At 42.1% G+C, this 22,002-nt stretch overlaps 1 protein-coding gene across 2 annotated transcripts in view; it reads right to left on the reverse strand.

Moving 5' to 3' along the window:
* Positions 1 to 22,002, reverse strand: part of TANK (TRAF family member associated NFKB activator) — a 225,733-nt gene that overhangs the window by 48,624 nt on the left and 155,107 nt on the right. For both annotated transcript variants that reach the window (XM_086956619.1, XM_086956620.1), the window contains exons 6-7: positions 20,292 to 20,480; positions 17,113 to 17,198 (exon numbers count right to left, since the gene is read on the reverse strand). In XM_086956619.1, the coding sequence (XP_086812745.1) occupies positions 17,113 to 17,198; positions 20,292 to 20,480 (275 nt within the window). The remainder of the gene's footprint in view (positions 1 to 17,112; positions 17,199 to 20,291; positions 20,481 to 22,002) is intronic.

A 22,002-nucleotide genomic window follows, 5' to 3' on the forward strand; every position in this document is an offset into this window, starting at 1 on the left:
TTATCTGTTTGAAAAAATTGAAGATTTATTTTCTCGTTTTATCTGGGCATATGAAAAGCCCAGAAGAACATATAAATATTTATCTCTACCAAAAGAAAGGGGAGTATTGGCCCTACCAAACATAACACTATATTATTGGGCTACAACTTTATTATTTAACCTAACCATAATACGCGAAAAGTTAACAGATTAGTATGGGAGAAATACCAACACCTATAGAACTGATTATGGGCAAAGATGCATGGGGTTGGGTCTGGAGATTTTTGAACGACAGCCACTATAAGAAGGTCCGTTTCAAAACCTTGTAAAGAGGACATAGGATTAGGAGTTCAGTCCGGAAACTGTGAAGTCTGGATCGCCTGAATCATTATACACCAATTTGCGTAGTTTTGTATATATGTTTTTCAAATTATGCACCAATAAAAAAATTTAAAACAGAACTCAATCTGCCAGATATTTTTAAAGATCCTATCATCAAAAAATGGCACGGTGCGGGGTTGTCTAAACGTGGTGATTTTAACTCCCTAACTGGTATAGTCTCTTTCAAAAATCTACAAAAGTTGTATGCATGATCTGAGGGATTTTTATAAATACCTTAAAATCCGGGATTTTCGAAGTAATAAAGGTGGTGGGCCAATAGGCTTTGTTAATAATCATATTATGGATAATTTAAGAAACAGATGGTTATCCATTGGAGCCGTATACAACTTTTTCAACTGAGTAATGCCGGATAACATGGAAGAATGAGCATTAAAATGGGAAGCAGACATTGGAATTCCGGAGAATCTATTTTTCTACTCAGCCGAGCTAGCACAGAAAATTTGTATCCAGCTCGGCTTCAGGCTCAATATTATAAATCATGTTTTTCACTTTATTACATCCCAAAAAAGTTCGCTAAATGGGGGACAGAAGAGGAACTCTAAGTCCTCGGTGTGCATTATTTCAGGCGGATTTAAATCACCTCCTGTGATTCTTTAAGCAGGTTAAAACAAGAGATTTCCAACTTTTTTAAGGAGGTACTAGGGGTTGACTATCTCCTCTCCTCGTCCTTCATTGGACTTGGGGTGGACCAGGATCTGCAAGAGAAGCCAGGAGGAAAACCCATGTTTATTGGCATGGCGATACTTCGCCTATGCCTGGCCTCGGTCTGGCTTGATCCAACCCCCCCTGGATTTCACCAATGGCTTTTACGCTTATTGGCAGATTACAATTTTTAAAAAGCTGTTTATGAAAAGAAAAAAGAAAAAAAGGATTGCGGACGCAATCTAAAGGCCTAAAAATGTGGGCACCGCAGACCAGATGGCTTGAGAAGAATAGGTAAACCTCAAATGTTCATTTCATTGCGAGTCCAACTCTTTGTGGGTGGGCTGGGAGGGTGGGGTGGGTTTAACTCGGGGGAGGGGGGGTGAAATAAGAAAAATTGTGCATATTTCTCTCATTCTTTTTCTTTTACATCTTTGCTTGCTTTTTTGCTCATCTGGTAACGAATTGTAATGTTTGTATATATGTTTTTCAAATTATGCACCAATGCAAAATTAAAAAAACAGAGCTCCACATGTGTTTGGTCTCTCGGTCTCACAAATTCCACCCCCTTCTCTCCATCTTCTAAACTCCTGGTCTCATGCAAAACAAACTGAGAGATTAACAAAGTGGTTCCATGGAGAGTATTGGCATCTCAGCATTGAGTCAAATAAGACAAACTAATTAGTTCTGGCGGGCTATTTAAGTTGCGCAGCTTGTTTAGTAACTTGTTTTATTCGTTTATGTATCCAGGCCGAAGACATCGCTGGCAGCCTCTAAGATGTAGTGATCTATTACGCCTTCACTACACACGGTAAGCGCGCCCTCCACATGGAGATCATCGATCCGGCGTTAACGCTATTTAATCGTAACCACGTATTTAAGTATATCGAATTTTTCAAGCGCACTATTGTAAAATCCTTAACTTTTGAAAACAGTTAGCCTTTTTCACTCGGCGTGCTAACATAAAAGGTCTGTTTATTTTTTTTCCAACAGACTACTGAATATCAACAGGAAGTCCAATATAACTATCGTAGTGTTACAAATACATATCAGTATTGGTTGGATCGCGTTTTTATTCTGAAGCAAGACAGTCCGACCGCTTTAAGGTAATAACCTCCTTACAATTAGTTCTAATATTTATTTTTTTGAAGTGCCCTAGGGTATTATGGATTTGCCTCTTATCATTATATAATCTCCCACAGCGTTTTTTGATACATAATCGACCGTTAAAAGATTTTACTATCTTGACACACCAGGCACCAAGCACTTCTATGAAGATTTCTTTAAGGTGGGTTTAACGTGAATATTGGTCCCCCGTCTTGTGTTTCCTTCACTTTCCTTATCAAGCCATAGGATGATATTAAAGGATATATTTACCGCACAGCCCTGTTTTCCTTGAATATGACTCGGGGTTTGGTAACATTCTGTCCTCTGTTTTGCATTTTTCCTGAGTGCTTGTTCCAGGGGACCCCATAATGGATGTATCATATGGTTTTGTTGTTTCTGAGTACTAGATATCCTTGGCTCCATCGCCGAGTTGGAATTGTATTTTTAGATAAATACCTTATTTGTGTATATGAGAAAGTAACACCGGAGAGGATTCCATGGATGTCTAACTTTGGCCTTATTAGCTACAATGCAGAGATTTTATCTAGTGAATGGGTAGCAATTCCGGTGTGTCTTTATGAAATACAGCATTCACAAGGCATCTGATAAATAATCTGTTTATTGACTGACTCATCATGAATAGTTGTGAGGATAAGGAATAATCTGTTGTAATATTACATCTGTTATGGAATTAGGAGCTTATCGTTTCCTGGTTCCACCCAATCTACGGATTTTAAACTGAGGTTATCATTATATGCAGTGTGTTTTTAACTAAAAGTAAGTCTTCCACCTCTCTTATTCTCATATGATGTTGTCATTAATTGTTATCAGAGACTACGTGAGCTATCATAATACTAACATTTAACTATCGTGAGATGAATTTTATTTTAGACTTACTGTAATTATCAATATCATATTGCAACATTAAGTTGTCTCAATTTCGTGAATCATGCATATTTCTTATCAATTTTGTTATCCCTCCCTTGTTCATTCACCCTTTTTCACCCGTTCTCCTTACCCGTTCCCCCCTCCTAAACTTCTTTAAGTTTGAATCATGTCTAACTTAGTGAGTACCCTTTGTTCAAATATTATAATGTTATATTCAAATAGGCCTTGAAAAACTCTATGAAATATTTAGGATATGATATGACAGTTATAAGCTTTTTTCTTTTTAATATTAAATGAAATATGTGAATTTAGAAAGTTTTTAATGCACTTTATTATGTAGTAATGTGATTGATTAATTTGTGATGGTTTTTTTCTCTTTATACATGTTTCAGATTATTTTATTTACAAATTTTTGTGGCTCCTGAAGAAGGCGTGTCCCACGCCGAAACGCGCGTCGACTCCATTCGCCACTCAGTGTCTAGTTTCTATGGATAGAAACTATTAAAATGTGTATAAGTTGAGGATATTGTTTTTATTTTTATGTATGAATTCTGAATTTATTTTTCCTTTGTCATAGAGCTTATATCGTACTATAAACTATGATTTTTAAAAGTGTTTATTAAATTTACCTTTCATTTTAGTCTGCTTTTGCTGTCATTTCATGCCTTATGTTTTCCAGTGTGTTACTGCCTAGGAATTTGTTGCACACATTGTTATCCCTGTCCTAGGAGTATAGCTTACTCTATTTTTCAGGGGGTCCTTGTTTTGCACAATCCTTTAGATTCTATATAAACAGGTCAAATAGATCTTTTTGCCAATCTGCATAAAAAGCATTTATTATTGGTATATTGCCTAGAAGTGTTTAAACAAATCGAAGGTGTTTTCCAGTTTGTTGTTCAATATCTCTTAATGTCTGCCCATTGAGCTCAATCCAAAGAGTGATGCGGGAAGGGTACCCACGATCGATATGTACAACACATGTTAACAGGAGTACCTAGGGTCGTAATGTACAACACATGTTAACATCCCTCTTCGGATTGAGCTCTATTGGCCAGACCACTGTATACGCCGACCAGGGCCTCCCTATGGGAAAACCTTTGATTTGATATCAAGATGGTTTCTTGCCCTGTCTCACATTTTTTAAAGTAAGCTCATATAATTTATGCTCTCACAAGTCCATACTTTCTAGCCCTTGTCCCTCTCTAGACTTATAAAAAAGGCTTTTACTGCAAACGTACGACTAGGTCTTTGTGAATGCTTTTTCCTTGTTCATGTGTACCTTTAAGTTTTGATTGCTATTGTGACCATTTCTCTATTGTACTGCAGTTCATAACTGTTTGCAATGTAATGAGAGCAGTGTACATATTAAGATACATATACCCAGACCTATGCTTCCTAAGACAAACCTCCTGTACCCAAAGTTCCACTCGTGGAATTAGTCTGTACTCTCAGTGTTTTAACATTACTCACATTGAAGGTGAACACTAACTTCACAAAACACCCACATGAACAAGTTACTTACCTTCGGTACCGCCTTATCAGGTAGAAACTCTATCGTGCAGCAGATTCCATACCTTGAAATTATACCCAGGCGTCAGACTGGCTCCAAAAACAGTTTGATTAAACAACAAGGGGTGGTGATGGACAGAGTTTCTGAATTAAGCAGAATACTCTCACCCAGTCAAGAGATCAGGGCTAGATCCAACACCGTTTTTTTAGCTCACTGCACCATCCCAGCTCAGAACCTGACTATATGCAAATTAGTCTGTTCCTGTCCCAGTGCATGATGGGAACAGGGCAAACCAAACTACAAAGCCAATTCTTTCACTGGGAAGGAAACAAGCTTCCGGGGACCGGTTTCTGGCATTACAGCCATCTTCGGCCCGGCTTGCTTGAATCCTGATGGTGCAATGAGCAAGGGACTCACATCTGAGTATACCCTTCCACGCTTATGGTGGACAAAATAATTAAACAACAAGGGGTGGTGATGGACAGAGTTTCTGAATTAAGCAGAATACTCTCACCCAGTCAAGAGATCAGGGCTAGATCCAACACCGTTTTTTAGCTCACTGCACCATCCCAGCTCAGAACCTGGCTATATGCAAATTAGTCTGTTCCTGTCCCAGTGCATGATGGGAACAGGGCAAACCAAACTACAAAGCCAATTCTTTCACTGGGAAGGAAACAAGCTTCCGGGGACCGGTTTCTGGCATTACAGCCATCTTCGGCCCGGCTTGCTTGAATCCTGATGGTGCAATGAGCAAGGGACTCACATCTGAGTATACCCTTCCACGCTTATGGTGGACAAAATAATTAAACAACAAGGGGTGGTGATGGACAGAGTTTCTGAATTAAGCAGAATACTCTCACCCAGTCAAGAGATCAGGGCTAGATCCAACACCGTTTTTTAGCTCACTGCACCATCCCAGCTCAGAACCTGGCTATATGCAAATTAGTCTGTTCCTGTCCCAGTGCATGATGGGAACAGGGCAAACCAAACTACAAAGCCAATTCTTTCACTGGGAAGGAGACAAGCTTCCGGGGACCGGTTTCTGGCATTACAGCCATCTTCGGCCCGGCTTGCTTGAATCCTGATGGTGCAATGAGCAAGGGACTCACATCTGAGTATACCCTTCCACGCTTATGGTGGACAAAATAATTAAACAACAAGGGGTGGTGATGGACAGAGTTTCTGAATTAAGCAGAATACTCTCACCCAGTCAAGAGATCAGGGCTAGATCCAACACCGTTTTTTAGCTCACTGCACCATCCCAGCTCAGAACCTGGCTATATGCAAATTAGTCTGTTCCTGTCCCAGTGCATGATGGGAACAGGGCAAACCAAACTACAAAGCCAATTCTTTCACTGGGAAGGAAACAAGCTTCCGGGGACCGGTTTCTGGCATTACAACCATCTTCGGCCCGGCTTGCTTGAATCCTGATGGTGCAATGAGCAAGGGACTCACATCTGAGTATACCCTTCCACGCTTATGGTGGACAAAATAATTAAACAACAAGGGGTGGTGATGGACAGAGTTTCTGAATTAAGCAGAATACTCTCACCCAGTCAAGAGATCAGGGCTAGATCCAACACCGTTTTTTAGCTCACTGCACCATCCCAGCTCAGAACCTGGCTATATGCAAATTAGTCTGTTCCTGTCCCAGTGCATGATGGGAACAGGGCAAACCAAACTACAAAGCCAATTCTTTCACTGGGAAGGAAACAAGCTTCCAGGGACCGGTTTCTGGCATTACAGCCATCTTCGGCCCGGCTTGCTTGAATCCTGATGGTGCAATGAGCAAGGGACTCACATCTGAGTATACCCTTCCACGCTTATGGTGGACAAAATAATTAAACAACAAGGGGTGGTGATGGACAGAGTTTCTGAATTAAGCAGAATACTCTCACCCAGTCAAGAGATCAGGGCTAGATCCAACACCGTTTTTTAGCTCACTGCACCATCCCAGCTCAGAACCTGGCTATATGCAAATTAGTCTGTTCCTGTCCCAGTGCATGATGGGAACAGGGCAAACCAAACTACAAAGCCAATTCTTTCACTGGGAAGGAAACAAGCTTCCGGGGACCGGTTTCTGGCATTACAACCATCTTCGGCCCGGCTTGCTTGAATCCTGATGGTGCAATGAGCAAGGGACTCACATCTGAGTATACCCTTCCACACTTATGGTGGACAAAATAATTAAACAACAAGGGGTGGTGATGGACAGAGTTTCTGAATTAAGCAGAATACTCTCACCCAGTCAAGAGATCATGGCTAGATCCAACACCGTTTTTTAGCTCACTGCACCATCCCAGCTCAGAACCTGGCTATATGCAAATTAGTCTGTTCCTGTCCCAGTGCATGATGGGAACAGGGCAAACCAAACTACAAAGCCAATTCTTTCACTGGGAAGGAAAAAAGCTTCCGGGGACCGGTTTCTGGCATTACAGCCATCTTCGGCCCGGCTTGCTTGAATCCTGATGGTGCAATGAGCAAGGGACTCACATCTGAGTATACCCTTCCACGCTTATGGTGGACAAAATAATTAAACAACAAGGGGTGGTGATGGACAGAGTTTCTGAATTAAGCAGAATACTCTCACCCAGTCAAGAGATCAGGGCTAGATCCAACACCGTTTTTTAGCTCACTGCACCATCCCAGCTCAGAACCTGGCTATATGCAAATTAGTCTGTTCCTGTCCCAGTGCATGATGGGAACAGGGCAAACCAAACTACAAAGCCAATTCTTTCACTGGGAAGGAAACAAGCTTCCGGGGACCGGTTTCTGGCATTACAGCCATCTTCGGCCCGGCTTGCTTGAATCCTGATGGTGCAATGAGCAAGGGACTCACATCTGAGTATACCCTTCCACGCTTATGGTGGACAAAATAATTAAACAAAAAGGGGTGGTGATGGACAGAGTTTCTGAATTAAGCAGAATACTCTCACCCAGTCAAGAGATCTGTATCGTTTTTGGCCACTATAGGTGTGGCAGGGTTGAAGGACTGGGTTATTTAAGACCCAGCGGTGCCAGGGGACAACACCTGAAACCTTCGTGGGTAACCTGTTCCGGCGTACAAATGACAGAGACACGGGACACTTCCTTCGGCGTCAAAGATTCGAGGTTTATTTACTGCAGGGAACACAGAAGTCACGTGAAGTACACAGTATGTAAGTTCGCGGGATCTGATTCAAATTGCTACTGTGGATCGCTCCTTTTATACAGTTTTCTCCCATAGGTTAACATGGTACACAAAGGTTTACAACTTGGTTCCCATCATTATCCCCAAGAGGGGTCGCTTTGATGTATTCAAGGTCCGGAACATAAGTACAGAAACATTCGGTGGTTCCCAACTGTAAAAACCCATCTTCCCACCATTAGTACATTCCAATCGGCAGTAAACAGATCGAAGAAGGAACAAGGACAGGTGCAAAGGAAGGCAGAAACAGTGGGGAGATCGGAAAGGGTGTAAAAGGGGTGGTATCGGGAAACACGAGCTGCAGGCATCAAAGGGACGTGCCTAATGAGATGCACGGCTGAGACAATAGACCGGCACGGCAAGATGTGCCTCGAGCGGGGACATCTGCCTTACAGTATCATCCCCCTCATCATAAAGACACTTTCAAAGGAAACGTGTCTTCCGCAAGAGTCTTGGGAATCCCAGGGTCGCGAAGCGGACAGCGTCCGTTCGCTGGCTACTTGAGGGCAAGAGACAAAATGGATGCCGTATCTAAGATGGAACCCGTGGGTACAGATAGAAACGCACGAAACAAACGAACGGTTCAGGTTAGCACAGCGAAACTGCGCACACCCACTAAACTCGTCATTTGCGGTTCATAGATACCAGACTCGACCATATTCGTGCGAGTCGAAAACACCACTTACGATCGTCACGGAACCCCCTTTTCTGTATCGTTTTTGGCCACTATAGGTGTGGCAGGGTATACTCAGACATGAGTCCCTTTCTCACTGCACCATCAGGATTCAAGCAAGCTGGGCCGAAGACGGCTGAAATGCCAGAAACCGGTCCCCGGTAGCTTGTCTCCTTTCTGGTGAAGAATTGGCTTGGTAGTTTAGTCTGCCCTGTTCCCATGATGCACTGGGCCAGGGACAGACTGATTTGCATATAGCCAGGTTCTGAGCTGGGATGGTGCAGTGAGATAAATAACAGTGATGGATCAAGCCCTGATCTTTGGACTGGGTAAGAGTGGTCTGCTTAATTCAGACACTCTGTTCATCACCGCCCCCTTTTCTGTATCGTTTTTGGCCACTATAGGTGTGGCAGGGTATACTCAGACATGAGTCCCTTTCTCACTGCACCATCAGGATTCAAGCAAGCCGGGCCAAAGACGGCTGAAATGCCAGAAACCGGTCCCCGGTAGCTTGTCTCCTTTCTGGTGAAAAATTGGCTTGGTAGTTTAGTCTGCCCTGTTCCCATGATCCACTGGGCCAGGGACAGCCTGATTTGCATATAGCCAGGTTCTGAGCTGGGATGGTGCAGTGAGATAAATAACGGTGATGGATCAAGCCCTGATCTTTGGACTGGGTAAGAGTGGTCTGCTTAATTCAGACACTCTGTTCATCACCGCCCCCTTTTCTGTATCGCCAAAAACAGTTTGAGCGGTACCTTTGCACAACGTGGTGTCATTCCGCACCAAGTTGGCATTGTCTGCATCAGAAGATTATATGGGCACCACACCAGGGAGCTGAAATTAGTTACTTTTTGTATATTTTCTATGTCAGAAGTGCAAAGTCACGAAGGTTGCCTATGTACCAGTGTGCACATTGTAAGGATGTCATAAGGGATGGGATGAAGGGTCGGTAAGGAATCTGCAGTTAGAGATAGTCTTTACCAGATAATGCGTTACTGAAGGTAAGTAACTTGTTCATCTGCTAGAGACTTCTAGTCGCAGATTCCTCAAGTTAGAATAGATCCTCAAGTAATATCTCTCCGAACATATTTAGACCAGGAAGTCCTGGAGGAACCAAATGGGGAAGTGTCCATCACAACAGACCAGGCAATAGTGTTTGGTACACACGCGCAGAGACGCCCATGTTGCAGTCTTGGTTCCGGTGGAATGAGCCCACAAGGCCTCAGGGGGTTGCTTCTTGAAAATTGCGTAGCAGATCTTAATGCAGAGCCCTACTCATTGTTCGATGATCTGTTTCGGCAAAGTGTTCCCTTTAGTTGCCCCAATCAAAAGTTGATTGTCCATCAACTCTCTGGTAAGATAAATGAAGAACAAAAATGTCCTTTTGGGTCCATTCGGTAGAGTTGGTGGAATCTCCCCTCTTCTTTGAAAGGTCAAGGTCTTGCCAGGCCAATAAGAGAACAAGAAACACAACTTCAGTTAAAGATGGAAAAAGGGGGTTGAACCTTTTTGGAAGTACACCACTCCACAAATTTATCTCAAAGGCAGGCGTATAGTGTCTTGGTTGAGGAATGCATGGCTGCCAACATGACATCATAAATTTCAGGAAAGAGGAAAAAAACTGTCAACTGTCGCCCCTAATTTCCACAAATGACGACGGAGGGTGTGCATGTTCGGCTGCAGCATCCTGCCCTGCTGTTGTGACAGCAGATTCCCCCAAAGGGGCAGTCTGACCAGAGGACCAATGTTCAGGATTTCTGGATACCATACTCTATGTGCCTAATATGGAGCAAGAATAACTTGGCCCTAGTCATTGCTGATCTTCTTGAGAACTCTGGGCAGGAGTGTGACCAGCAGAAAGGCATACAGGAGGCCTGAGCTCCACTCGATATGAAAAACGTCTCAGAGCGAGAGGAGCTTTGGAAACTCTAACGTTGCAGAGCTGATATTGTGCTTCAGAGTAGGTGGTGAATAGATCTAACTAAGGTTCTCCCTAATATATGAAGCGATCCTGCACCACCTCTGGACGGAGATGCATTCATGATCTGCTCTGAATTGTCCGCTCTAGTGTTCAGTTAGCCCACTAGATATTTAACTACCAGGGAAATTCCCCGACGTTCCAGCCATGTCCAGAGATGCAGGGCCCCCTGACACAGGGTTCACGACCCAACGCTTCTTGTTGCAATACCACATGGTTGTGGTGTTGCCCTTGAACTGCTAAACGAGCTTCCCCTTGAAGGGAGGAAGAAAGATTTTCAATGCCGGTTGGATCGCTCTCAACTCCAATAAGTTGTTGTATAGCTGAGACTCCACTGGAGGCCAGAGCCTTTGATCCCCACCTTCCCCAGATGTTCGCTCCTGCCCATGAGTGAAGCATCCATCACTGCTGTCAGCTCTGGTATTCGAAGGGGAGAGTGGTCAACCACCACTTAAGGTCTTTTGTAGTTCCCTAAAATATCTGGACCATGTCAGAGATTCCCCTGATGCTGCGCCCAATTGTATTTTTGGTCCACCTGCAGAGCCCAAATATGCCATCGGGCATGTGTCACCAGCAGGATGCAAGAGGCCATGAGGCCGTCTCATTGAAATCCAGGATAGAGGCTGAATCATCAGATTCATAGCTTGAATATCATGCAGTGCAAGGCTGGCAGAAGAGAACATCATATTGCCAAAGGTATCCAGCCTCTTGGATTCCTTATCCGGTGGTGTGGTAGGGACTGCGCCAAGGTTGACTTTGTAGGTGGAGGCCTGAATGACCAGGCTCTTTGAGGTGGGGTGCTGGGTAAGCCCCCAGAAGCAGGGCTTGCCTGCAAGTAAAGGTCCTGTGCACAGGCACCCCAGTGCAGGGTCTGGGCAGGGCGCAAGCAGGTCATCAGGGAGGGCTTCATTAAAAGGGAGAAAGGGTTGTAAAGGAGTGATTCCAGGCGGAAGTACATCTGTCAAGAAATTCTCCTTGACTGCCACCAAGGGTAGGCGAAGGTCCTAGACATCAGCCGCCCTCCTAACCACCATAGCTAAGAAGGCCCTTTCTCCGCAACAACACTAGGAAGAGAGACCAGGCCAGTGTCTGGGAAAGTGTTCAGATCACTGGCATCCACCAGTTCCACATACCAGTTGTCATTGGCCTCCTCAAGGGGGTTTTAGATATAAGGATCCTCAAATCCTACCCAATCATACTCTTCTTCGGGCCTATCAAACAAAGAAGGAGGCACTGGCTCTTACTCTGAAGGTAGAGTTTGATCTGCACAGATTTGGTATTGGGCGACGCTGGTCCGGTTCTATATCGGGTATGATGATGGGGTCTGTGATGCCGTCGGCATTAGCAGTGCTGGGAATGCCGTCGCTGCAACAGGTTCCAGGGATGGTCACGATTTCGAGAATGGAGCCATTCCGAATCCAGCACCAGATCCAGGATGTCCAACTGGCGCCGAGGGCGAACCTGAGGGTCCAAATCCATTGAGGGCACCTGTTACACTCATGGGCCCGAAGTTGCAACAGAGGGATCAGTCCATGCAAAAATGTAGGTGGATGGCCTCATAAAACCCATGAAGTTGGGTGGTGGTTGCTCCAGAAAACTCAGGGAGGCACAAAGTGGACCAAGAGGTTTGGACCGACGTAGTGAAATCGAAGAGCACTTCAACTTCTTTAATTTCCTGGACTTTTTATGGACTTGCCCAAAGACTTCGAGGGCAATGACAAGGGCCTGAAACAATTGCACGAACTGTACTTGGACTGTTATAGTGTTGACTAGCATTGGGTACAAAGAGCTTCAAAGAGCGCTCCCACAGTGCCTTGGGGTTCATTGCGCAGGAGTCCTCACAAGTCTAGGAGTGGTGGTCCGGCTTCAAGCACTACAGGCAAACCAGATGGGGATGTCACAGAAATGTGTCTGTGACAGGATGCACTGGGTTTAACCCAGACTGGTTTCTTGGAGCACATCTCTACACACTGGAAGACAGGTCTCAAAAAAAGAACTCGACAAAATGTTGAAAATATTAAATCAGAAAATGACTGGCGGTAGCTCTCTCCAGATCTGAGCTGAGTGGCACAGAAAGGAAAGAACCAATGTCAGCGTGCTGGGGTGCAGCCTAGATGGGAAACAGCACATCATTTCTGACATGGACAACACCAATGCGGGCCTGAGTGACGTTACCTGCCAGCATGCAGACGTCCTGCTCGAAAAGCTTCCGGATCCAGTCTAATGCCTGGGGATAATTCTAATGGAAGGAAGCTGCAGCTAGAAGTCTGTAACAGATAAGCTTCATCAAAACATGGGCTATAACAAGCCCCCCTCATGTGCCTTTCCAGAATAATGAGAACTTTTGGTAAACAAGCCAATGACCGATGAGGATATCTATCCCCCTTCCTCACAAGGTTTGCCTTTGACAGTATATCCAAGACAGCATAAATGCCTCCACTTCAATATCAGTGTTCTGCAAATCACCCTTAAACAAAACACGACATGATTCTAATCCCATCAGTATGAGTTATATAAGATGATTACATCAGTATTAATGTGCTCCATAAGCATGTATGAGGCAAATGAATACTGTGCTTCATGGCACTTAATTTGCCAAGAAATATCTGGATTTACTTGATTAATTAATGTTTATGCCGCATAAAAAGTAAAGCAACATTGCAAAGGAAAATTACCAAATCTATGCTGGCCTATGAAAACGCAGACATCTTCAACTTTAGCAAATTTCAAAAGTAACAAGCATATGCAAATTAAAACAAGACCTTCCAAAGTTCTATGGTGCGTGCCTCCTGGTCCTAAAGATATTTTTTCTCCCAATGGAAAACATGTTTCAATGTAAAAATGCCCCTACCCTTACTCCCCTCTAAAGTGCTTTTGTGTGAGACTTACCACAGTTTAATTGCTCTATGAAGGCCAAATGTGTGTAGGCATACGATTAGATCGGGTGTGAGTTAACCAAATTAGCAATGCCAACCCCTACGCTATTGTATTCTATTGTTTGTAGCATTTCTATAGCACTCTCCTATACCTTAACGAAGCACCAAAGTGGTTGAGTAAGTGGCTCTGTGTCTGGAGTACAGGGAGTGATGGATTGAGTGTTCTCTTTGCATAGTGTGTTTTGCTGTCATTCGTGAGGCTCGGAGAATGTGCTCCAGACTTGGCGCAGCAGTGTGTAGCGGCATGTTATGCATGAGTGGCATGGAAACAGAGTGTGAGGGATAGCTTTGTGCGCTGCATATACAGGCAAGTACAACTGCAGAATTAAGAGTCACAAGAATCATGATTTTGGGAACAGCCAGGTCTATATTGCTTTTCTGAATTCTAAGTGGATTTTGATGACAATTATTCTCTTTTGGAGCATGATCCAGAACTTGCATCTCTATAGAAGAAAAAGCTCCCAGTGATGTGGGTCTTCTTTGTAAAGAAGAATTTCAGGATATCTGGGGTTTCTCCTTTGACCTACAGTTTGAGTTACGATTGTAGAAGACTGGTCCTGTCCAGTAGACATCCCAGGGAGCAATTCAGAGGGTTTTGAAGGAGATCCTTCCGGCAAATGGTAACCAAGGTTGAGCGCTAAGGCCCGGGGTGATGTGATCCCACCTGCACAGGTTAAGGATTTGTCTGCCTAAAGCATTTTGGATTCTTGGTAGCCTGCTGTTAAGTGTGTAGGGAGTCCCATGTAGATCCCCCTGGAGCAAATACCACGAGACAACACTGGGACTAGTGTGCATGTAACGTTTGAGAAAGGCGTGTGCAAGGCAAGATACCTTAGGGTGTTCCCACTGGGTAAAATAGTGTAATAAATCTAAGTAAGTCTGTAGTAGGTTATTCCATACTCTTCAGTTCCCAGCACTGAATGATGTGAAATAGTGTGAAGGAATGCTCAAACATTTACCTTCACAAACAAATATAAGAGATGTGTGAGGCGAATGTCAGGGCATGAGCGCATCAACGGTAACATTTATTAAATATTCCATTTAAGTAAGTGTTTCCATCACCGACTTCCACATTCGGAACAAGTACAGAGTCAAGCAATGTTGAGACAGTTATGCAATGGTGAGAGAGCAGCAACTGAATAGACTTTTTGTCCTGCCAGCTTAATGGGCAAAGATCACCAGCTGCAAAATACAATTTTTCATGGCAGCCTCGATAGGCTGGATTTGCGATTCAGCCCTGTCAGCTATGTGGAGGAAGACCAAGAAGCAAAAGAAATTGCATGCTGGTAGACTTGAAAGGTTGGTTATGCGTTGCAGTGATCTAAGATGCTGATACGCATGTTTGATGACGCATCACCACACACACAGTCCCTCCTCACTTCCCGCATACTTGCTTGTTGTCATCCAAAATGGCTCTTGGACTCTTTCCCAGAGAATTTCACAATACACCGAGCTCTCCACATAGGAAAATGGCACCAGCTTGCAATGTAACCGTGGACACGGACTCTAGGGTCAGCACAGGAAGTAGTTGTGCAAAACCTCTGAATTCTTTACACAACTGTAGTGCTGCTTTCACTGACTGTGCCTGTCTGAGGATTATTATTCCGATACCCCAGGCGTGACTTTGAGTGGAAGATGGCCAGACACTGATTCCATGAATTTGTGATGAATTCTTCATCAGTAGTGCACAATGTGCAACAAACACACGCACAGCTTTGAGCTACAGCCTCCATCCATCACAGCTTGGGGAGTGGATGATTGAAGGCACAGTCGGACTTAAAAAGTAGTGGAGACACCCAGATGATGCTCTTCTCACAGAAAAACCTATAGGAGTTAGTGAATCCTGTTTAACGTTCGATGTAATGTAATTAGGGCTTCCAGTTTTATGGTATTTATTTTTTTAACATTTCCGTCTGTATTTATCCATATTGAATTTTGGGCCATCATATTGGTATTTATTCACATTTATTTTGTGCATGGAGAATAAATGGAGTCATGAAATGGTATATTTCTACATATATTTAACTCTTAGACATGCACTCATCATGGGCGCCTGTCGTGTCTTAGAAAATTAAGCAGCCACATATAACAAAACACTACACCCATAGCTGCATATTAGTGTTATACTACAAATAGATATTCACATATGCCTGTGTTTAAGTAAATCTGATCTGATTTTGTACCTCCCCATTCTATCTGTCTGATCAGCTTTTACCTGGAATTCATGAAAGGCAGCATGGTGAGCCACTCACAAAACGCACAATTTTCAACATTTTTCTGTTTTTAAAAATAAATACAGAAAGGAAACACATTGTTTTCTGTCTGTATTTATATGTGAAAATCAATAAAAACGGAAATCTGGGAGCCTTAATTGTAATTAAGCATCCAGACAAACGTGAACAAGATACCGGAGCTTTCCTGGCACACCCCCATTCATCTTTAAGTCAACTGTCTGGAACCCAGAGATAGGTACAACTACTTACATTCGAATGTAGAATGCATGGCGAAGGAAAACGCAGGTGGACATGATAACAGGGGAAGCAACATAAATACATATGGGTTTTTATATATATTGGGTAAACGTGATACAACGAAGAATAGTAGGGAATTTGCAATTTTTGACTCTCTCCAAATGTTTGGCCTCCACTCATAAGTCACTAAACACAAATAACACATTCTCCAGGCTTTATTAGTGGTCCAAAATTCAGAGCAGTACGAATAGCCCATACCCATAAATTAAGACTGTTGGGTACATGTAAAAACGTGATACTTTTCTTTCACAGCCATTTGTTATCACTAGATTAGTTGCTATGAAGTGTGATGCATAGTTAGTATACATGGAACCAATTTAAGCCACGACTCAGTGAATGGCTAAGAAGATAGCAGATATTTGACCAACTAAAAGTGTAACTCCCTGGGATGAGAATGAATTTAAAACTATATTACTTCCGTTGCTCCTCAGTGCGAAAATGTACAAATTAACACAAGGTTACCCAATTCTCTTTTCCCCAATTTACTTTCACTTTTTTATTTTTATTTCAACAGGCACTTTCTTGGGGAAATACTTGATCCGTTTCTAAATTTAGAATTCTGTCTAATTTTCAAAATGCTGTAACTTTATAAGCTCACCATTGGATTTCACACTACTTTCGCAACAAAATGCAAGTAGGCAGAAAAAGAAAACAAGGAAATATTATCAGAATCAGAAAACTACAAAAAATATGGGGAAAAAAGTATTTAGTTTCCACTCTGCTTGTTTCTGTTGGCAGGAAAGAGTGAACCTTTTGTTGGTACCATTTCTATATAAATAAAAAAAAAATACACGCACCCTTTCTTGCACAGCACGTATTTTAATGTTTTGTAAAAAGCAAAGACAACATTTTGACATATTTGAGCATTTTCACAGGTCTCTGCAGGGTAATTCACAACTCTGGGTACCTTTACTATCCCAAACATGCAGACTCAAATTTAGTTTGGATATCTTTTTGGGGGAGACAGAACCCACAGTAATGAAGGAGTTAAAAGGGAATGTGTTTGTGGGTCTTATGTGTTAGGGAGAGGAGGAGTGCGTGTGAGCTCACCTCCATTCCTTCAGAAAGGTTTGCGTTAGTTGGGTGGGTGTACGTGTGTGTACGTGTGTATACGTGCGTGTACACACACACAAGTAGGTCCATGTGCTGCCCTGATGCTATTTTAACAAGTGAGGCGAGTCCTGAGTGAACTGGGCAGCTATCTAATGACCACAATTAGAAATGAATAAAATGCCGTTTAGCTTGCATATTAATATACATATAATTAAAGCTGCTTTACCTTTCACTCATTTGAATAGCAGAAGTACCTGAGGCTGCTGGTATGACATCCTGACCAGCAGGACACTCCAGTCTTTTATTGTGTACCTTAAAGAAGGAAAAATACGGCAGGGCTGCATTACAATCTGTAACTTAAATAAATTGATTGCAATCTACATAAACAGACACGCAGAGCTAAGACACGCAGAGCTAAGACAATCTAAAATGATCAAGTCCACCTCGGTGATGCCAGGTAACTTATCTGATGTTTAGTGAAAACAATACTATAGCACGTATCGACGACTTCATAACATTGGACTACCACCTAGTGGAGGCTAGTGGTATCGATCTCTGTTAGTCAACTTCAAAACCACTCGGAAAAATAATTGCATGCTTAAACTATTAAAGCAGTGGGAAATTAAAATGCAACATAAAAATATCAATCACGGGAACTTATATAGTCGTATATTACATTAAAGTGCCTAGTGAGATAATTAATACATATGCGCTTTTGATTATGACATTTGAGAAGGGTCCTTAACAGAAACTGGATGTATAAAATTCCAGGAACCCGAGACTTATTTTTTTCAGATCTGGACGTGGCATTTTAAGCATGTTATACACATAAGAAAACAGTACACATGTGGAGTGCCTGGAAAGATCACAAGGTGTACATTATGCATTAAACACATCTTTTTTATTTGATGAGCAGTAGAAATAAAACTGAAGCAAACAACTGTCACTCGAGAAATAAGGACTAGGAGCAAAGACCAGAGAGCACAGAACCGTTTCACATCATACCACCAGGTCTGTCAAGTGATATCTTCTACTACCTAACAGCTCCTTCACCAAGGTAAGCAATGGGTTTCCTGTGACCACGCCTGCTAGTGTTCTGCAAGTTCTGTTTTGTATTTCCATTACTATGAGGGGCGAGAACGTTCACTAAATCTGAGTTTCGATTTGACTACATTTTCGGTTTTCAGATTAGTTGTTAGGGGAGAATATTTCTGGGTAATTATTTAGGGCTTATTCGTTAGTAATAAAAGTTGTATTTATTTATCTAATGTATTTTAAGTGGACGTTTTCCTGGTTTTACAGCTTAAGTAGGTTGGAGGAGTGCTGTGCACAGTGCACGAAAAAGGGCAGCAAGGGCTGCTCTGGTGTCTGACGGGAGAGCGTGCACAAACACTTGCGACTTGAAAATAAAAAAAACAGTGAAGTTACTGATCAGGCTCTGTACTGTATTACCGAAAAACAAGAGAAGCCCTGGGTATCCAAGGGACCCGGTGTAAGTATTATTACAGAACAGCAGTGGTCCCTACGTAGGTGGGAATAACAACGAGTATCAGACGATACATTTAAATCAAAACAATATTTTTAATATGTAGCGATCCATTAATAAATACAAGTTTTTAAAAAAAGTACTGTAGAGGGATGTGAGTAAACGGGAAGTGAGACAAGCGAAGAAAGTACTTGGGCAAACGTGTGATACACGTGACTTGGACGTGGAATGTTTATATCGCAGTTACATTATCTGAGATACACAATACATCAACGGAGATTGGGTCTGTATGTATCGTCGACAGCGTTTCGATCCGTTTGAATGGCGGGATCATCACGAAAAGCTTAATGTAAACCTGAGTAACTGTCACTCAAAAAAAGCGATGTCTGTCAATAAATAAATCAAACACTTGAAGTGGACCCCCACTGTAGATGGAATGGGTCTCAAGAGGCGGAGATATAAACGGGGCAGAATATTGCTAAAGTAAAAGTAAGCCCGTCTGGATAAAATCCAAAAGCCCGGAAAAATGTCGGGTGTACTGGATGCCGGGGCTACCACACCGGCCAATCTGAAACATGTCTGTATTGATAACCTGTTCAGGTGACAACTAGATCTCGAACGTACTCAACTATATCCTGCAAATTTGCAATGTAGAGACGGGGTGGGAAGGCAGGTGGTCCCAGAGAATAAATGACACCTTAAATTTACAGAATTATTCGCAGACTTGTTTACTTGCTTTCACTAAAGTGTCTAGCCAATGCCATGATCAGTGACCAAACACTGTCTATGTATTAGCAGTGAGATAAATGATCAAATGAAACAGTATTTGGACATAGACCATAATAGGCTTTAGTGCGGATTTTATCTGATTAGCTTTGATCATCAGATAGAGATAAGTGTGGGTGCTCTTTTTGGATTATCCATTGAGGGACTGATTAGAATATCAAGTCATTGAAGGCATTGCCTTGATTTTGCACATCATTTTTCGAAGAAATTAGTAAAAAATTATCTTTTTCAGACATAGACCTGTATGTTGTAGTGCAATTTCCAACTTTCTTGAGAGCAGGTCAGAAGGTGAATGACATGATTTTATTTGGTGACTCCACTTTGATTGATTCGCGCACTATTTGCAGTTCAGTTGGCAATGGATATAGTTTATTCCATTTGTCTGCTTCAACAGTGCTCACTGTCAGTAGACCTGGGGTTAAGAGAACCCAAAATGCTCAAAAGCATGCGGTGCAACGTAAAAAAAGGTAAATACTGCTACGTTTAGTGTAAATGTTAATGCTTTTGTCTCTAACATTTTAGAGGGAAGATTAGTTGAGGTAATTGTGATATCTAAACACACGTCTTGCCACTCACACTTTAAACATTCTGTATCTAATGTAAAAATGAAACGTAGCTTCTAAGTACATTTATTTTTTCAAATGGAATAAAAAAAGCTAACCCTCGCACCCGAATACAATCACAACACTTGTTTCGATGCTTTGGAAAAGACAAAACAAAAATGAGTTAAAAGTGTAATCAAAAGTAAATAAGAATGCAAAGTGACTGGATGCTGAAAGTCGAATTGGACAAAGAACATGCACATTTATTCGCTTGGAAAAGCTTCTTCCTACATTGAACTGTATGCAACTGGCAATAACGAAATATACCAATATATGTAGTGCAATAATTACCAAATTGTATTAACAAAATAGAAAAGCAATACACAAAAAAATATTCTTAATTATACAGATATGTTCTCCACAGTTAATTAGGCAGCACAATAGGAAAAAAATGTACTACTATGGGGAACCCTCGCTGCACCTTCTCTAGAAAAAAACTACAATCTGCAGGAAACTGATAATTCATGGAATACCAGACAATCTCATTAACATTTCACTATTTTACATGCTTCCATCTTCATATGGTCTTACCTCTGTTTCACAGATTTGCATATTTTTGCGGTCTATTTTATCAAGCCTATCATTTGCTTCTTTTAACTTTTTACTCAGGAGCATGATGTGTTCATCCCTACTGTTCAGAAGTGATTCAAATGTTTTTCCCTTCTTACTGCACTCTTCTTCAATTCGCTTTAATTTGATTTGCTCCTTTTCCCATTGCTCCTAAAATTGCAGAGGTAAATAGTATGAGAGTAGAAATCTCCTAGACAGTTTTAATTAATGCAATCACCCATATGTGGATAACAAACAGTAATACAGATTGAAAAACCATACCTGAATAAACATACTTGTCAAAAAACATTCATCCTATAGCAAAAGTGGGAACCCAGATATGTATAAGAGGACACTGATACACATGAAAGGAGCACTGAGAAAAACAAGTATTGGGAAAAGCAATAGGGCGCTAAAAGCCCCCGCTCTTCGCTTGCAAATGAGTCCTGCCAATCGCTTGAGAATGCATGCATCAAGACACAGATGTATTTGAAGAAAGTCTTGCGATGGGTCTTCTATATAAGATGACAGTCGGAGCCCATGTTTAACTGATGATGCATGTACATGCATGTGTATTGACACATGCGTGTATCATGATTTATATTGGACATTTTTAATTTACCCTTCTAACATTGCACACATCAATGTTTGAACTGTAAATTAAAATATGAATTAAGTAAACAAGTTTGGGCATAAAGGAAGCAAGAGGCCCTCAGCATCATCTCCTACTTGCTGGTCCTTGTTAAAAAAAAGCGATAAGGAAAATTGCAAAAAAAGTAACACTGGAGCATTAGGAGCAGCAGGAGAGAAAAGAGAATGCGATTGGGAGAGGCAGAGAAATATTAGGAAGATAAAGTAAGGAAACACATGCACTTGATTGCAGTGCTGAAAGCCAAGTGAAACGAGAGATCCCTTAGGCATGCAGTGGAAGGATACAACTCATCAAATCATAGAAATGAGACAGACTCCTGGGAGAGTCAAAGAAGATAGGATGGAAAGCCATCAAATCAAGAGCAGACAACTGAGACAGACAACAAAGCCATCCAGTCATAATTAAGGGCCAGACCCAAAGTCCATTCTAAGTATTTGTGCTGTAAACAATAGGTGTGCAGAGAGTCTGTAGCCAAGATGTAAATATGTATGCTTGAGAATGTGCAGGGCTAATATGCAAACATCCAAGCCATGTAGTGCAGGAAAAGGGTCTAGACTGAGTTCAAATGGTGGTTGGAAGGTGGGTTGGGACAAATTGTTAAACGTCATTATCTTCTAACTGTTTTTTGAATGCGCAGGTCTCCTACCACTCCTTAGCATGACTTCTAATCAGTGTCAACGGGATGGGGCAGGGAAGCAGAAACATAATGAGAATATTACACACAATAAATTGTTTTCTTTACAAATACCAAATATTAGAAATGTAAATGAAGAACTGACATTTGCTAGCGCCTTATCTGGTCAAGAGTATCTAGCCGCAGATTCTTTAACTTACAATATTCCCTGGACGTCTGTGCAGTAGTAGGTGGCACCGATTGGCTTCGTGTCTGTGGTTATGTGCACAGAGCCTATATAATCACCACTGCGGTGCACTTACATCAGTTTCTTTACCTGACTCTTTCTGCCGCCGAAGAACGGTAAGGAATCTGCAGCTAGATAGTCTCCACTAGAAAAAGCATTTCTGAAGGAAATCAACTTGTTC

This window comes from Lissotriton vulgaris, chromosome 2_1 (assembly GCF_964263255.1).
Source record: "Lissotriton vulgaris chromosome 2_1, aLisVul1.2, whole genome shotgun sequence".
Taxonomy (NCBI): domain Eukaryota; kingdom Metazoa; phylum Chordata; class Amphibia; order Caudata; family Salamandridae; genus Lissotriton; species Lissotriton vulgaris.